Genomic DNA, 18,703 nt, shown 5'->3' with positions numbered 1-18,703 from the left:
GCAAATTGTTCATTCAGAAATATGTTAAACTACTTAAAAGCTATTAATTTTGTTCATATATAATATATTTAATATTGTAAATCTGATTCTCGCTAATAATCTTCGGGTTGATGCAAATTTGTAAATAAAAAAAAGTTAAGCTGGGATTATATAAATCACTAAGTATATCTTGATTAGATTGAAGTGCTATACACAGTAGTGGAGAATTTTTCTTCGACCAATATTTATTTGTCAGGTCTTGTTCATTTAATACTACTATATTTAAATATAGATTACTGTTGGTTCTGAATATTTTAAGAAGAAATCTGTCTGCAAGGAACTGCCTTCTGTGATTTAAATGAGGCTCAATAGCTTCTATATGAAAAGGTTCGACTGGAGTTGTTTTCATGGCACCAAGACATACACGTAGGACTGAGTTCTGCAAGATATCTATTTTGTTTAAAATCTGTGAACTAGCAAAGCCGTACAAGATACATCCATAATCCAATATGGACCTGATATAGGCACGATAGATTAGTAAGGCGGTTTTAACGCCAGCTCCCCACCAAGTCTTAGTAACTATTTTTTAAAAATTTAAACCCTTTATATATCGGTCTAACATGTAATTAATATGCATTTTCCATGTCAATTTCCTATCAAGTACCATGCCAAGATATTTGACGGAATCTTTAATGGAAAAATTATAAGAACCTAGGACAATGTGACTTAATTTAGGTATGTTGTGTCTACTGAAAACACAAACTTCAGACTTGGAGTATGAAATCTGAAAACCATTTAATGTTAACCATTCATGAACAACACCAAAGATGTCTTTGAGAGAAGCCATATTGGTATTAAATTTCTTATTTTCAGTATATATGCAGAGGTCATCTGCATACTGTACTATTTTAAATGGAATGTGATTAAAACTTAATTTATGTAAATCAGCAGTATACAAATTAAAGAGAAAAGGGCTTAAAACTGAGCCTTGTGGAAGTCCGTTGTTGTTATTTCTTGGACCTACAATTGTGTTATCATAATTTCTTAAAAATATTTTTCTATTAGTATAGAATTTAATAATCATGTTGACTACCTGATTTGGAATATGAAATAATTTCAACATCTTATCTCTTAAAATGGGGAGGCATATAATACCATACGCGCTTTCTACGTCTATAAAAAGCGCTGAAAGGTAATTGTTTCTGCTAAAATTATTGTTTATGTCTACCACAAGAGTACTAAGAGCATCTAGAGAACCAATCCCTTTTTTAAAAGAGAATTGATTTTGACAAGCTAATTTATTATAAGTTATCCACCACTCTAGTCTTACTTTGATAATTCTTTCCAAAGTCTTCGAAACACATGACATCAAAGAGATTGGCCTATATGATTGTACTAAGTTGGGATCTTTATTTGGTTTAAGGATTGGTATAACAATAACAGTTCTTAATATATCAATTTCTGCATTTTTAAAAAGAATATCATTAAAAATATCAAGTAATACGTTTTTTGCTATATTTGGAAGTTTTTTAAGCATAGGATATTTAATATCATCATAGCCGGGAGCGGTGTTAGACCTATTAGTTAGCGCAAAGTCAAGTTTTTTCCATGTAAATGGATTTAGAAGAAAGTGACTTGAAGTTGTAGGATTATTTTAAATTTCTATAGCAGTATTAACTGATGGAGGTGCTATTTTGTCAAAAAATTCTTCAATCAATTCATCATTAAAATGATTAAGACTTGGAGTATACTTCCTTTGCATTTTCCTTGCTTCATTCCAAACATTTTTAATAGGCATCTTTTTATTTAAGGATGAACACCAGTTTTTCCAACTTTCTTTGGCTTTTAGTTTTAAAACTTTTTTTGTTTTAGCCATTACTTCCTGGCATCGTACATAATTAGCGAAACTATAGTTAGTTTTATATGTTTTTAAAACATCTTTCCTGTCAGAAACAACTTCACATTCGAAGTCCCACCACGCGATCGTTTAATAATTTTAAAGGGTTTATATGTCGGAATGGATTGAGAAGATGCATTATTAATACTTTCCATTAGGAAGTCATATTTCTCTGAGGTAGACAAGCTGTCCGAATAGTTAAGAAAATTGTGTTCAATCACATCAGAATATTGAGTCCAATTAGCTTTATTAATATTCCATTTGGACTTTGGAAGAATGTATTCATTACGAAAATTAACAGAAGAAAGATTCATTTAAACTACATAATGATTCGATCCCAATGTGTCATCTAAGACGTCCCAAGTAATTTCTTTTGCTAAATCAGGAGAGCACAACGTAATATCCACATTAGATTGTGTCACATCCGGGCGGGTCAGACAGGTTGCTTTGCCATTATTAAGAACAACTAAATCGAGTGTATCAATGGCATTAATAAGTTGGTGCTCAATGCCATCATTTTTAAGTGAACCCCACAAGCTGTTATGCGCATTCATATCATATTCATATGATTTATCATAAATAATGATTTATCTTGTTCATTTCTTAGATGATATTGTAAATTTAGCCTAATTGTACCAAGCTTATAATATTCCAGATGTTCATCTAAATCATGGGTTTATGTTTAGGTTTTTCTACTTTCAGGCGAGTCCTAACCCTCTTCGTGAAGATTATTAGCACCCTCTGATCCTCTAAGGTCTGCCGTGGACTGGATGTGTGATTATACTTTGCATTCTTTATTCTTGAGAGATAGTGTAGTAGTTTTCCCTTGTTTTTTATGTACGTTTATAAAATTGTTGTGCACATTTTTGATTACCACTAGCAAATGTGTGATATTAATCCTGTGAGAATTTTTTTCCTCCAGCCTTGAGGAGGAAAGCCTAGAGCAGCAGCTATGTCACTAATGACATAGCTGCTGCTCTGTGCCATATCCTCAGTGTGTTTATACAAGGTGAATAATTATTCTGTAAAAAGAAATATCGTAAGTACATAGATACTGGTTTATTAGACCAGGTAACTAACGATTTTCCATAACCCTCGTTGATACAGGTAGCTATCAAATACTTTTGATAAATTTGGTGATAATAATATTTAATGGGCAAAATATTCATTTAAATGATGAAACGTCATTTTTTTACTTAGAAACAATATATAAACAATGTAAGATCGCTATTTGATCTTAAATACTTACTTAAGGTGGAGACCGGTAAATTATATGCAAAAGTGACACACTTTTTAGCGTGCTGTCAAAAATTAAAAAATAAATTATAGAATTCGTCAATCAACAAATTAATAATTTGTATCGTCATTAACGTTTTTGGCAAGTTTAGAGAAGCAAAAAATTAGAAAATTAAATACAGACTTCACGCAAATAACCTTGCGTCAACGATTGATTACCCGCAATCTCGTTACATTTGGAATATATAATTACAAATAACAATAGTTGTTATATAATTGAATTATTTTACAGACTATGCATTCGTTTTGAACATAAACAAACAAACGTTTGGGCTTGCAAAATTGCGACTAAAACCCAACTGAAAAATGAGGACAAATTCTCCGAGAACCATCCAAGAAAATTAAACAATTTGATCATAAGCGATTTCCTTTGTTGCTTCTATAAACCGTTTAAAGTATTGTTAAGAGTAATTGTGTGTATGTTATCTGGTAGATAATACCACATTAATCACGCTGAGTGTATTTTGCATCACAACTAAGTGAAATATCAAGCGCAAGGTAAAAAATATACAAAAAAAAGAGTGATATTCTTCCTTACCAAAACCTATTATGAATGATTTGATGTTGATATCACGTGGTACCCCTACCACTATGTTATACATAGGGAACCGTGGATTAATTTAGTTAATATGTAGTGTAAAAATCGCCAGGTTGAATTGGCCCCGTTGAAAACTACAAGTGTTGTTGACAAATGTGAGTGAAGACCTAGTAAATATGAGGGGTAGTACCGCTGGGTTACCCGACACTGTTATACAGGGATATAACGCCTCGTACTACACATTTTTAACAATACTGGACACTTTATTTGCATTTTTTGTGTTATGTCCCTGTGTAGTGGCCTACTGGAGGGGTGCTTGGGGTTTGATGGACATATATCTAGCTGAATACTCTTTATTGTACAACGGACTGATATCTCTAGGCATAGGTTTATTTGGACATTGCGTTTTTATGTGCTTCCAAAAAGTATTCGAAGAAAAGTTCCATCCAGATAAAAACCGAATATTGTACTATATCGTGTCGAGACTGTATACTGTGTGCTATGCATTTACCTGTGTTAACGGCTGGAGGGGTCCTTGGGGATTCCTGTACGTTCCCTACCAGACAGATGTTATGTCAATTAGTGCTACAACGGGAGTAGGAATTGTGGCTTTACTCGCTATGAGAGCCTTGAGGAATGTTACAGCACCTCCTTTTGTCATTGTTAACGACAATGTTAAGGGATATTTTGAAGTACCAACTTTGTTTAGAACGCCGGTAAGATTTTTATTTTATATTAATTTTTTTTATTAAACAAAAAATGTCAAAGATATATCTATCTGAACTAAAACTTAGTTTAGACATTTTTATTGTTTATTTATTTTATTTAATCTATAAACCCAAATAGCGTTTTACACTTCATAATTGATTATAGCACTTAACATATTTAAAATACGTTTATAATTTTCTCGATTTATTTGAGTGTTTTCTTTTTATTATTATCACTGCTCTGCAAAAAAATGTGTCTCCCTTTTGTTTTTATGTATGCTAACATTATTTTTGGTGCTCTAAATGCGAAATTTACCGCGGGAATAACTACAGGACATAAACTTTTTTAAAAACAATACTTTTGTAACAACTATAAAAAAGTTATTGAGTACTAGGTTTAAATTTTACCCTAAAAAATACATTTTTTAGGTACAGGTCATAAAAGTTTCACTAAATATATCGAATCGATTGCCTGTATTGAAACAGCATTGCTACTGACCATTTCACATCGAAGCCTCTTTCAATGTGCATTATATTTAAACCTCGGATTTATAGGCAACAAAAATTGAAGAAAAAGGCGCCTATATAGGCAAAGATTTTTATTAAAAAAGGCAAGAATATTAACATTTAGGCAAAATATAGGCAATAAAGGAATATAACTTATTATTTATTGTACAAACTGAAATAACGTAATATTAACTTAGGTATATTTACACATCATAATCATAACATTAGTATAAATAAATTAGTAACTAAATAACTGTAAATTAATAATTAAACATTGTAACCACTTAAAATTTTATCAAACAGATAGAACATTTAGAAACAACTAAATGTTTTTCAATATTTTCGGTCTTAAAACTATGTCTTCGATCATTTAAAATTAATTTGTACATTGAAAACGAACGTTCGACATCGACAGATGTAATTGGAGCATATTTCAGAGCGGATAATAAATCTGGCATAATTTGAAATTCCTCGGAAAATGTCCCATTCATAACTTTAGCAACATTAGATAAAAACGAAAAACCTTCATTCTTGTCGAAAACATATTTCATTTTTTTTTTTAAATTAATTGACCGTTACTTCCAGGTGCCGATTTAATTTTCGTCTTTAAATTATCTATTAATTTTACTGACTCACATAAATTTATCTCTTGTTTTTCTAATAAGGTAATTGTGGTAACTATTAATTTATAATTGTCATTGATATAAGCGAGTTCCTGTTTCAACTTGGGATTTTTTAATATTTTTTTGCTTCTCGAATGGCTTCGGAAATATCATCATCAAATTCTGACATTAATTCTATTTCATTGCAGTGTTCAAAGTAAAAAAAAAACTGCTTCGAGCCAGGATCCCCACCTTGTAATTACTGGTTTAGGTGGCAAAGGGACACCGGGAAGTCTTTCTTTATATATTTGCACCCTCAACGGAGCCTTTACAAAAACTTTTTTCATAAAATTTATAAAATTATTTACTAACGGAACCAGATTTCTTATTTCTTCAGCAATTCTATTTACCCCGTGGGCTACACAAGTGCAATGAATTAAATTAGGATAAAAAATCTTTAAATTAACAGCAGCTTTTAACATATATGCCGCAGCATCTGAAAGCATTAAAACTATTTTATTCACTGGTATAGAGTTGGGTAAAAAGGGGTTTGTTAAACTATCTTGTATAAATCGACTTATTGTTAAATTGTTTGTTTTTTCCAATTCTTTAACGGCAACTAAATAAGGTTTTCTCGCAAAGTTTTCGTTCAAAATTCCAATCATTAAATTAGCTATATACCTGCCGCATACATCTGTCGTTTCATCCACAATATACACAATATACAAAAAATTGCCCTCTAACTCCCGCTTAATTTTTGAAATACATTCCACATTACATTTTTCCACAGTATGTTTTCTCAATGTACTCTCGTCCGGTAAGGATTTATTAAGATATTTTTCGAAAAAGCATTTTAAACTAGGGTTATACTTATTAACTTTATATAGAGGAATGTTGGATGCAATCATCATCTGGCATAAATCAAATTTAAATACGTCGTCCTCCTTTTTTTTGAACTGCTTGAACTATCTCGCAGAGATATTTGGGCTAACTTAGAGGAATTTAATTTTTCCAAATTACGTTTATGAAGTGGGGTTCCACAATGCTGGTCAATAAAGTACTTTTTTCTACTTGAAATCTGAGAATTTAAAAAAAAAATAATTAGAATTCTAAAACCGCTTTAGAATTTAGTTATGTTGTGTGACGAGTTACAAGATAAAATCGGAGAAGACCAGGCAGGTTTCACAGCGGGGAAAGCATGCTTAGATCACATTTACACGGTCGAACAACTAATAGAAAAAAGAATGGCCAAAAATAGATCCGTCCATCTGGCTTTTGTTGATCTTAAGAAGGCATATGACTCAATACCTAGAACCAAGCTATGGGAAGCAATGGAAGACATCGAAGTTCCACGAAGATTAATAAACGCGGTAAAAGCACTCTACAAGAATAACGAAGTAGCTATCAAAACGGGCAATAGACCATTTAAGACGACAAAGGGACTACTACAGGGTTGTTCCACATCCCCCACCCTGTTCAAAATATTCCTCGAAAAAACCCTAAAACCATGGAAAAGAAAGTGCAAAGGAATGGGTATACCAGTAAGGAACGAATATCTATATACGCTAAGTTTTGCCGACGACCAAATAGTGATCGCACAAGACGAGGATGACCTCAGTTTTATGATGAGAAAACTGGAGCAGGAATATACAAAGAATGGGATGGAAATAAACCTAAAGAAAACTGAATACCTAACAACGGAGAATACAGAAATAAAACAGCTGGAAATAGATGAAGGTAAACAAATCAAAGTAACAGACAAGTATAAGTATTTAGGTTTCATAATATCAAACAAAGGAACAACGGAGGAAGATATAAAAAATAGACTAGGGCAAATAAGAGACTGCATACGAAAATTGAACCCGGTACTATGGGATAAGAACATCAGCATGAAAACAAAGAAAAAAATATATAATACCATGACAAGAAGTATCCTCACTTATGGGTGTGAAAATTGGACAATAAATAAGAAAACCAAAAACAAAATAAGGGCAACAGAGATGGAATTCCTAAGGAGAAGCTGCAGAGTAACAAGAAGAGACAGAATAAATAACATGGAGATTAAGAGGAGAATGGGAATGAACTCCGACATAATAGACTACATCGAACAGAAGAGATTAACATGGTACGGACATGTCAGAAGAGCAGACCAAAATCGGTGGATAAATAGAATAACAGAGTGGAGCCCGATAGGAAGAAGAAAGAGAGGCAGACCCCGAAGATCTTTCAGAGATGAGGTGGACGAAGCAATGAGTAGAAGAAACCTACAGGAAGGGGACTGGCTAAACAGGAAAAATTGGAGAAAACGGTTGAGTGAAGGAATACAGTGAAAACTGTGGAAATCCTTGTATATATATATATATGTGGGACGAGATAAAATAAAACTTACCGATTTGCCGCATGGTTTACAAAATGCTCCATCTCCTTCTAGAGAAAGTTCCGAATAAGGTGCGATCCATAGCCTTAATTTAGATGTCATCTTTTCACACAAATGTCTAAAACGTTTTAAAACGTGTTCTTTGCTTTTCGGTATACGCAACAAAACTAAACTAGGATATAGCAATTTGTGACTAAACTCTAATAAAGTAACGGACTGTACAACTGGTAATAAACTAATAAAGCTTAGGGATTTCCAAATAGTTAACCCTCAAGTCTCGATCAGGTACATTTTCCTAGAAATCTGTTATATAAACAAACCATTGATATTTTATTATTGACCCAAAATTTTATTATAGAATGGTTTAGTAATAGAATAATATCATGGGTAGTACCATGAAATTTTAAAAAAGGCACAAATAGGCGGAATTTACGAAAAAAGGAAAAAGTGCTAAAAACAATTATAATCCGAGCTTTAATTATATTATATTGGCTAAACCTTTCACCATTCTCATCTGATATGACATCAAGGTTTAAAAAAAATCTTAGTGGGAATCTAAAAAATGAATTTTCAGTGACGTATTACATCCAAGAGCTTTTTTTTCTTTTAGAAGTTCTTTTTCTTTTCTGTTTAATATCAAGTTAAAAGCTACATCTGTCCTAAGCTCCCGTATTTGCGGACCAACAAAAATTTCTTCTTTCAACTTCGCGACACTGATTCGCGGAAATTTAGTTTTAAGATACTGAAAGCCTTTAATATTTTTTTTTTCATATCGTTTACGAAATTTTTAATGAGTCACAGCTTTATATAAGTTGGTGACACCAAAATTGTGTCTGATGGCACTAAAGGTTGTTAAGATACATATTTAACTATAGTTTTTTTTAAACAACTACACGGTGCCTTGTTAACTATTCACTCAACATGCACAGAACTTTTAGACATAAACTATTTACACTCAAAAGGTTTTACACTAACTCGAAAGGTTTAGTTCTTTTGAGTCTTCTCACTATTCCATGCAGATCCAGGAGTTGAATAACCTCTACGTTTGCACGGTTATGAAGTCTGTTTTTATGCTTCTTTGCAAATACTTAATTCACATCTACGACAATTTCTACACCTAGATCTGTGTGAAAGTCACTATTTTTTATGTACCAGAGAGTATTTACAATGTTTCTCAGCACTTTATTCTGAAAACTTTAAATTATTTTGATGTATCGCACTGGTACATTTCCAAAGCTGTATATACCAGCCGTATGTTTATACCGGCTTCAGTACTGGCTTCAGCTTCAGCTTATTTATTTATCATGAGCTTATTATGGATTGACAGCTCCGATTTTCTTTCAAGGAGCCAGTACAGTTTTCTATATTTGATGTTTAGTTATATTTTTTACGTGTTCTTTCCATGTTAGCCTGACATCTAGAGTCATGCACAGATATTTTGCTATGTTGTCATGTGCTATAGTAGTTTAATACTTTTGGCGTTTTATTAATTTTTTTATTGGTGAAATCTACATGTATTGATTTAGTCTAATTTAGTTTGATACTCCATTTATTGGTAAATGAATTAACCTCGTTGAGTGCATCTTTGCTTCAATTTCATCATCATTAACCGCTAATATATTTGGATATTTTTGCTCTCTTACTGAAGAGAGCAAAATAAAGGAAGTATGGGAACAATATGTAATCTATCTGTTCCATGACGAGAGAGAAAATGAACAAGATATAGGTGAAGAAAAACAATACCTACAAATTTTATCCTCAGAAGTGAAGAATGCCCTACAGAATGCAAAACAAGGAAGAGCACCGGGTCCTGATCCAATTCCAGTTGAACTGTTAAAAGCCTTAGATGACGGTAATATAAAGAGACTCACCCGAATTCTCAACCACATATATGAAGAGGGCAACATCCCGGAAGAATGGCTTAAATCGATATTTTTACCTCTACCAAAAAACAACAATACCAAATCATGTAATGACTATAGATTGATAAGCCTAATGTGCCACCCTTTAAAGATTCTCTTGAAAATTGTTCAAAACCGAATTTATAAGAAATGTGAGGAGCAGATAGATGAAACTCAGTTTGGCTTCAGAGGAGGCATGGGTACAAGAGAAGCATTATTTGCGTTGACGGTACTCTTGCAGAAATGTCGGGTGCATATGTATGCATATGTATGCTTCATAGACTTTAGGAAGGCCTTTGACCGAGTGCAGCATATGAAGTTAATAGATGAATTAAAAAACATCAATTTAGACAAAAAAGACATTGAGTTTATTAAGGCTATATACTGGAACCAGAAAGCAGTAGTAAAGGTGAACGATATAGAAACAAATAATATACCGATTGCGAGAGGGGTTAGGCAAGGATGCGTTTTGTCTCCGACGCTTTTCAACGTGTACTCACACGTCATATTCAGAAAAGCCTTATGGGAAAGAAAAGAGGGAATAAGAATTGGTGGAGAAATCATAAACACCATGAGATTTGCAGATGACACGGTAATTATGGCTGAGAGTATAGAAGAACTACAAACTTTACTAGATGCAATAAATAGTGAATGCATTCAAATGGGACTTGACATCAACACAGATAAGACCAAATTTATGATAGTATCAAGGAGTCCAATAAATAATGAACAACTAACTCTTGGTGGACAGCAAATAGAGAGAGTGACAAAATATAAATATCTGGGAGCTTACATCAACACAGAATTAGATCCAGACCAAGAGATCCGAGTACGAATAGAAATGGCAAGGGCAGCGTTCTTAAAATTCAAACAATTGTTCTGTGACAAAAATCTGAATACTGCGCTGAGACTGAGGTTTGTTGAATGTTACGTCTGGTCGCAACTATTGTACGGGGTAGAAACATGGACACTAAAAGCGCAAATAGTTAAAAAGATTGAAGCCTTTGAACTTTGGATATACCGGAGAATGTTAAGAATTCCATGGACTGCCAGGGTCACCAATGAGGAAGTGCTGAGAAGGATGGGTCGAGACAAAAAATTGTTGAGAACGATAAAAGTACGCAAGACTGCATACCTTGGACACATACTAAGAAATAATAAATATAGTCTTCTGCAGGTCATCATGCAGGGTAGAGTCGATGGCAAAAAGGGAATAGGTAGAAAGAGGAAGTCATGGCTGCGAAATATTCGAGACTGGACAAACATGACTGTAGACGAATTATTCCACGTTGCAAAAGACAGAGAAGCTTTTAAAAATGTGGTCGCCAACCTCCGTTAATGGGGACGGCATAGGAATAATAAGATATTTGGATCATCAGCAAACGTAGCACTTGTGGTTATGTTTAATACTGATATATCGTAAGTGAACAGAAAATAGAGTAATGGACCTAAAATACTGCCTTGAAGTACTTCAGCACTTACCGTTCTTAAGTTAGAGTAACAGTCTTCAAATTTCATTTTAAACAATCTTTCACTAATATATGATTTTAGTAATTGACTATGATCTTTAGGCGAAATTAAATCCAGTTTGTATCCTTGCCCATTATACTGGAAGTTATCAAAAGCCTGAGCAGCATATAGAAAAACTACCGAATATACTTTTACTCCTCTAGAGCTTTTTTTATTTGATTAGTGATTTTGTGGTCTAGTGTTGCATGATTATTTCTAAACCCAAATTGATGTAGAGTAATATATTTTTGTCCTATCATAGTCTTTTTAATAAGAGTTTTTCAAACAATTTTAAAATCACTTGCAGCAACGATTGGCCAATATGATGTTACCTCATTTGATGGTTTCTTAGGTTTTGCTATCATAGTTATTTCCGCAAATTTCCAGCATCTTGGGAACTATTTAAATCTAATTGACTTCTTAAGTAGATTTGATGGGTTAACTATTTTCCTGTTATCAAGTCATACCACGGTGCCTATTTTGTTAGTATGTCAGTTTTAACTTCTTTAGGGGTTACTAATTGCATTGTCTTTTAGATTTATGAAATATGAATGAATATATGAAATTAAGATTTTCATCTGTTGTTGAAAAATTATCAATCTCAGGTTGCATATAATTCGGTTTAAAGGTATTTTCCAAATGATTAGCAAATATGTCCATGTTTCTTGATTACTTTTAGCCAACGTACCATCAGATTTACTAATGGGCGGATTTTGTGTTATTAGCCTCTGGACTCCCTTCGTGGCTCTCCATAATGAGTAATCACTATGTTTTTCATAGGTAAGCTCCCTTAATAATTTACTTATTGATTCGTATTTATAGTTTTTTAATTTCTTTGATTTTATTTTGAGTTATTTAATTTAACCTGGTTTTATTTACAATTGTTCTGCATTACTGACATTTTCTTCTCAGGCGCCATTTTTTGGCAACCATAATTCTTATTTTACTTGGGTAATTATTACCTTCCGTCTTTTTCTTTTTTTGATTAGCTTAGTGTTGACTCACGTTGCCTGCTGTATATCTATGTTAAATTTCTCTGCTTCTTGGTCAAGCCCTTCACTTCTTTTCAAGCTGATGTTCGATTCTATTCTGTTTTATAAAGCCTGTACGAAACCTATCCAATCCATTATCTTTAGACAATTTAGGCAATTAGACTATTTCGCGTTTCCTCATAATAATTATTCTATCGCTTACTGTCATTATCACTGAGTAGTGATTTGATACTCTAGTTCCTCTTCAATTTTGTGGGATTTTTCTAACAATATAGAAATCTAATAAGTCTGGTATCTTATTCGTATCTGTAAGCCAGTACGTTGGATTTCCAGTCGAAAAAAAGTTACAGTTGAATCGCTTATTTATGAAAGGCCTCTTGTCACAAAATGTAAATTTTGGAAAACAAGAAAAAACTGTTTAGTTTTTTCCTTATGTTTTTTAGTTATGTACCCTTAGTACATAAATAACTATTTTGACACAAATAGCGCTAACTTAAAAAACAAAAGTTAATCGAAAATACATGTCACATATGTGGGGCCCTCTATCAGCTACATTCAGGTATGCATTAAATTATTATTTTTCATACTTAAGAACCCACAGTCATATAATATTATAGATAAATGTCTACAAATATAAAAGTTATAGAGAAAAATTAAATTTTAAAGTTCAACTTTGGTCAACACCCTGTATCTCTTTTAATATCAACATTTTATTAAAGCAAGTTAGTTTAAATCGTAATTCGTAAGTCTAGAAATTACTGTTTCTTTTTGAACAATTACTTAACGACCACCCTGTATATATTGTGCTTGATATCCTTTTTATTATTCGCTTTCATTGCTTTTTTTTAGTTTCCCGGACTTTGTTACGGACTTAAGTTTTTTTTTTTTAACTTTCCGTCTTTTTGAAAATTCGATCCCTTGTTATCTTTATGTAATAAGTGTTATTATAAACACATTTCCCAATCTACTGTTACGTTGTTTTATTAACGAGTTTTTGAAAATCCTATATTAAAAAGATATTTGTTCAAATTAGACTAATAAATGCATATTTTAATAAAGTCATAAAACCATTTGCAGTCAATAATTGATTGAATTAAACAATATTTAAAATAAATTGTAAAAAAAAATTCAAAAAAATTTTAGACCTTATTGTATTCCTTCGCGTTATCGTCCACAATTTCTGTATTTACATCATGATACCTTATTATTTTGTATAAGTTCATAGAACTATTTACCAATCAAAAGTAAATATAGACTCATAGATTTTTGACCTCAGACGCGTTAGGGCAATTGCTATGATTGATAAACAAGTTGTTTAGTTTAAAAAGTAGCTAACCGACTCTGTTTTAATAAAGAAAAAATTGCATAAATAGGTTGATATTGATTCAAAATTAGAGTCTAAAATATAAATCTCCAAAAGTTAATTTGTGACATAGATAAGTGGATTAAATCAGATTCAGGTAGTTTATCTATATATTATATCCAGAAAAGGAGACTTGGCATTCATTTGCCCTCTCTTATCTATCAGTTTTCTCGGGATTGCAGATGACAGCTTGTTCTACTGGTTGGTAATTATCCATTTTGTTAGTGAACTTGTTGTTAATCATTTTCATAAACAGTTTTATTCTTTATTAATCGACGATATAGGTTATATTTCTTTCTTAGACTCCCGTTGCAATCATTAGGGATCTTACTATTATTAGTAAACGCGGGATCATAAGTGGACCATAATTATTGACATTTTCCATACATTTTACAACATTTTTTTACTGTGACTTTACTGTGACTTTACTGTAAATAATGACTGTTATTAACAAAATTTTGGTCTAGCAATGAGCTCTAGTTTATTTTCATCATTAGACGATATATTTATGGAAGATTTTGAAACAAATATTATTTCTAAACAAAATTTAAAACCCACCGTATGGTGGAGATGTGCAGATGATGTGTTCTCAATATAGCCTCATGAATCAGAGATGTTGACATGTTGGACACATTCCTGAATGATAGAAACAATAAAGAAGAGACAATAACATTTACCGGGGAAAAGGAATATAATAACACACTACCTTTCCTGGATGTTTTATTCTCTAAGAACGATAATGGTTATGAGACACAGGTGTATAGAAAACCAACACACACCAACAGATATTTAAATTTCAAATCAAATCACCATATTAATATTAAAAAGGGAATTATTACGCATAGTAACGTTGTAGATAGATAAAAGCTTTCGAGGATAACTAATTTCAATTTTGTAATAACTTTTAAGTAAAACTTCTTGTAATTTTAATAACTGAATAGGGGAGCTTGGGTTATAGTAAACCACTTTTTGTTTGGCGTGGTATAACTCAGTGAAGAATATGCATAAAAGTCTGAAATGAACAGGATCTAACCAGATGTTTGGTACTAGTTAAAGTTTATTTTTTTCAAAGTGTCATTTGGTTCAGTGTGCCCCTGTCCTTGTGAACAGTAAACCAGGCTATGGGTAACAATGAACCAAATGGGGGAATAGAGAATTAGCAGGTTTCTTGAAGAAAAGAAAACGCGTAATATAGCAAAACCTTTATTACCTCACTATTACTAATAACTGACAAATGTCTATTCGAGTAAAATTTTATTTGAATGAATAGAATGACTGTTGTCGTATAGTATTACCATAGATAATTGTTTGTAGTAATATCAATTTTACGTCTGATAGTGCAACCGGAGACACGTCTAAAACGTCTGACAAGCGGAATGTTGAACGTTTTCCATTTTATAATTTATCCTTAAAAAACTTACTTGTACTTCTTGTTCCTTGGCCTCTTGTAATACCTTGGCAACGTAATAGACTTTACGATTCTTCCAGTTAAATTCAACCAACACATAGTTTCCTTCCCTGGGTAATTTTTCTAATGGCTTAAAAGAGTCGGGGTTTATAATATTCTCCTCGCCACCGCTTTTATTAGTCTTCTTCCTCAGAATAAACACTGAACGTATTTTTTTTCATCTGTTGTGTCTTCTGGTTCTTGAAATCATTTTTTTCTTTATGAGTTGCGCTTTCCTTTTTCCGCTTTTCTACTTCGTGCTTCTCAATTTCCATTTTTTCTGGGGTATCCGTGGCTATTATAGATTTACCTCTTTGTTTTGGTTGGCTGTTATTTTTCATCGGCCCAGCATTTGGTAGCCCTCGGAATTGATCCAGAGTTACAAATTCCAAAGGTATTTCAGTTTCAGAGTCAGGAGTTCTACTTCTAGTATGTTCTGTTCCGACTGCCAGTGGATAGGATATGTTCATATGGGTATTTACATCATTTTCAGTAATGGGCCTGTTAGTAACTTCACTTGGTAAGAAGTCTATGACGGTAAAAATATTTCTATCGTGCGGGAAGATGTCGGTCTTCTTAAAAGTACTACAAATATTTTATAAAGTTATTTACTTATATTGCGTCCCAGGAACGCAACTCAACAATATTGGCAATATCATTTTAAAGTCGTCTACTTTAAAATGTATAAGGTATGTCTGAATTGTCAATATAGATGAGTCAGATAAAATTAAATTATTAGAAGAATTTTTCACTCAGTAACAAAAAACAAAATTTGTTTAATTTACTAATGTTTGTATTTTGAGAACGATTTCCGAAGTGGAAATTGAAACGTCAATAAACGTATTTTAACCTTTAATTGTGGCTTATTCCCATTTAAATAGTAATTAATTTTATAAAGTTATTGTCTTCATAGGGGCATCCCCAACGCAAGCAGCTATCTCATAAGCCGTTAAAGGTTCTCCTGGATTCCGCATCATCTAACTATTTACAGCTGAATTTTGGGAAGTTTTAAAAGGTTTATAAATGCAAACGTTTAAGTGTTGCGTCTTTCCGGTAGAATGAGGAAGAACTGCCAATCCTAACGTGTCGTTGGGAGCACCATTTGTTATGTGAGGCTTAAAATGCACACGAGGAAAAATCATGATTGGTGGTAAAAAATTGCCGCAAACATTGATGATACAACAGGTAGTTACAAATGATCCCTTTTCGCCACTAGTGACTTTGCTGGACTGTTTTTGTCCTTTTGCTGTGAGAAACTTTAAAATTTGTGCACGATCAGTTAACTAGTTTCGTCACGAACGAAACATAACTTCTTGTAACTTATCATAAAGTATGTTCGCATTATATCGGTTAAATGACGTAGTTCGAGACAGGCTATACCCTTCAGGTGTCCTAAGGCTTAACCGGGGATGTTGCTTTCAAAAATTGTGTAGCCATTCCATGCCAACCAGCTGTCGATTATTCAATTTTTCAGTAATTTTGACCTTGTAAGCCAGCTGACGAATTTACAGCAGTGTTAACCTGTTAAAATTTGGCTACAATTTACAATATAATTGGCCAGTGCTTCTTCATAATTAGGAATTAGCCGTATAGGTTCATCTGTATTTTTAAATTTTTGCCAATATTTTCTAACAGTCAGATACGGAATCAACTTAAGTTTTGCCACATTTCTTATGCTTTAATTTTCTCTCGATATGAAGTCTAAAGCACTTCGCATCTGCTCTTCACTCTGCATGCCAATGTTTGTTTTTGTAACTCGGTTGCTTGGCATTTTGAATCTAAAAACAATAAATAAACGTTATCGTAAACCAAATTATGTTAAATGAAAATAAATGCATATAATTATTAGTATAACATTTGTACAGTAAACCATTACGGGTAACAGTGAAGCAGGTTCAGTGTAATCCATTCGTCAATGGTTCGCTGTTACCCACCGCCACCTACGCAACTAAAAAACTAATTTAAACAAAAATAAAGTACATTGATTTGAAAGACAAAATATACAGTTGGTAGAAAGACCTATTAAGTAGCTTGAAATTATAATTGATCTGAATTTACTGCCAGGCTTGGAACAAAACTAATAAATAGAACAATGTAAAAAAAGCATTCGAATTACCTTTCAGCAGTTATCGAAATACAATACACACTGTGTTAGCTTGATGCGAACTAAAGCAGTAGGTGTTTCATGAAAAAGGCAAAGATTTAAAGATCAGAATTGAAGGATAAATTATAAATTGCGTACACAAAGGTTGAGGACGGCTGGTTTACGATGGTTCACTGTGACCCAAGTTCCCCTACATGCGATATTGTCCCTATTATCAAGTAAAATTAATTTTTTTGTGCATTTTTAGAAAAGGTATTAATTATTTTAAAAAAATTGACTTTTGAAGCTATTTTTGCAATAATTACGCAACATATTAATAAAAATAACTTTACAAACTTTCAATTTAAAGGATTTTTATACTTTTTAGTAATTTATGTCACTTTTCCATGTAATTTGCCGGTTTTTACCTTTATTATATAAAATTAAATAGCCAATCTTACATTGTTTATATAAGATGAGTAAAAAATATCACCTAAATTATCAAAACAGATTTTAAATACCTTTATCAACGAATGTCACGAAAAAGTTTTTGTTTGATGGCTCGGTATAATAAAAGCTTAATAACTCATCTGGTCAACTGATGTATAATACGAGCCACACAACCTAAAATAACTGCCGACTCTTACTTTTATGTCAGAGAAAAAATACGAATGTTGTTTTTAAAACTAAACGATGTTTATAGTAATTATTGGCATTTATTGATATAGACACAAAAAAAATACAGCAATTATGGACATTTATTATAGAATAAATATGTCAAAATTTAATAAACAAAGAGAACCATGTCTTTTAAACCGATTTTCAGTTCATTTTGATCAGTGGATGTGAATCTTCGGTAAAAGTTGTAATATATAATGAATTTTATAAAGATATTAAATCAAGATTTATTTCTTACTGTTTTCGATGTTGTCTTTTCATTCTTTGTAGTAAGCCCTTGCGTGGTTGGTTACTGGAGGAGTTTATGGATGTTACTTGATATCTACTTCTCCACTTATTTTCCTGTGTATAGTCAAGTACTATATTTAATGATAGGTTTATTAGGCCAATTCATTTTTATATATTATCAGAACACCTTCAAAAATTTCTCTGACACAAAACAACCGATTTTTTGTATGTTATCAGTCCTATATACAATACTTTTCACTTTTGCTTGTATCGTTTTTTGGGAAGGCGTATGGGAACTTTTAGATATTTTTGCTGGTATTCATCTCGAACCGACGTGGATTACTTGTGGAGTTAGTGTTTTATTGCTTGTGTTTTTAAAAGTGTTAAATAATGTATTAATAACGCCCGTTATTATTATCATGGATGGTGGTACAAGACATTTTCATGCTGAGACATTATTAAAAACTACAGATGTGGTAAGTATTGAAATTAAGATAATAAGATGATTATTTATGTTGAAAATTTTATATTTCAAATTACAATTTGAAAGCTGGAAGTCAAGGACCCCTTTTAACAAAAAAATTTAATTTTCACCCTCT

General features: G+C 32.3%; 1 protein-coding gene across 1 annotated transcript in view; it reads left to right on the top strand.

Moving 5' to 3' along the window:
- The first annotated feature begins 3,629 nt into the window (after positions 1–3,629).
- The window catches only part of fusl (transmembrane protein fuseless), a 74,917-nt gene continuing 59,843 nt past the window's right edge, over positions 3,630–18,703 (top strand). The window contains exon 1 of the mRNA XM_072532210.1: positions 3,630–4,426. Coding sequence (XP_072388311.1) covers positions 3,887–4,426 — 540 coding nt within the window. The 5' untranslated portion in view covers positions 3,630–3,886. The remainder of the gene's footprint in view (positions 4,427–18,703) is intronic.

This window comes from Diabrotica undecimpunctata, chromosome 5 (assembly GCF_040954645.1).
Source record: "Diabrotica undecimpunctata isolate CICGRU chromosome 5, icDiaUnde3, whole genome shotgun sequence".
NCBI lineage: Eukaryota > Metazoa > Arthropoda > Insecta > Coleoptera > Chrysomelidae > Diabrotica > Diabrotica undecimpunctata.
This window is presented reverse-complemented; position numbering and strand designations above follow the sequence as displayed.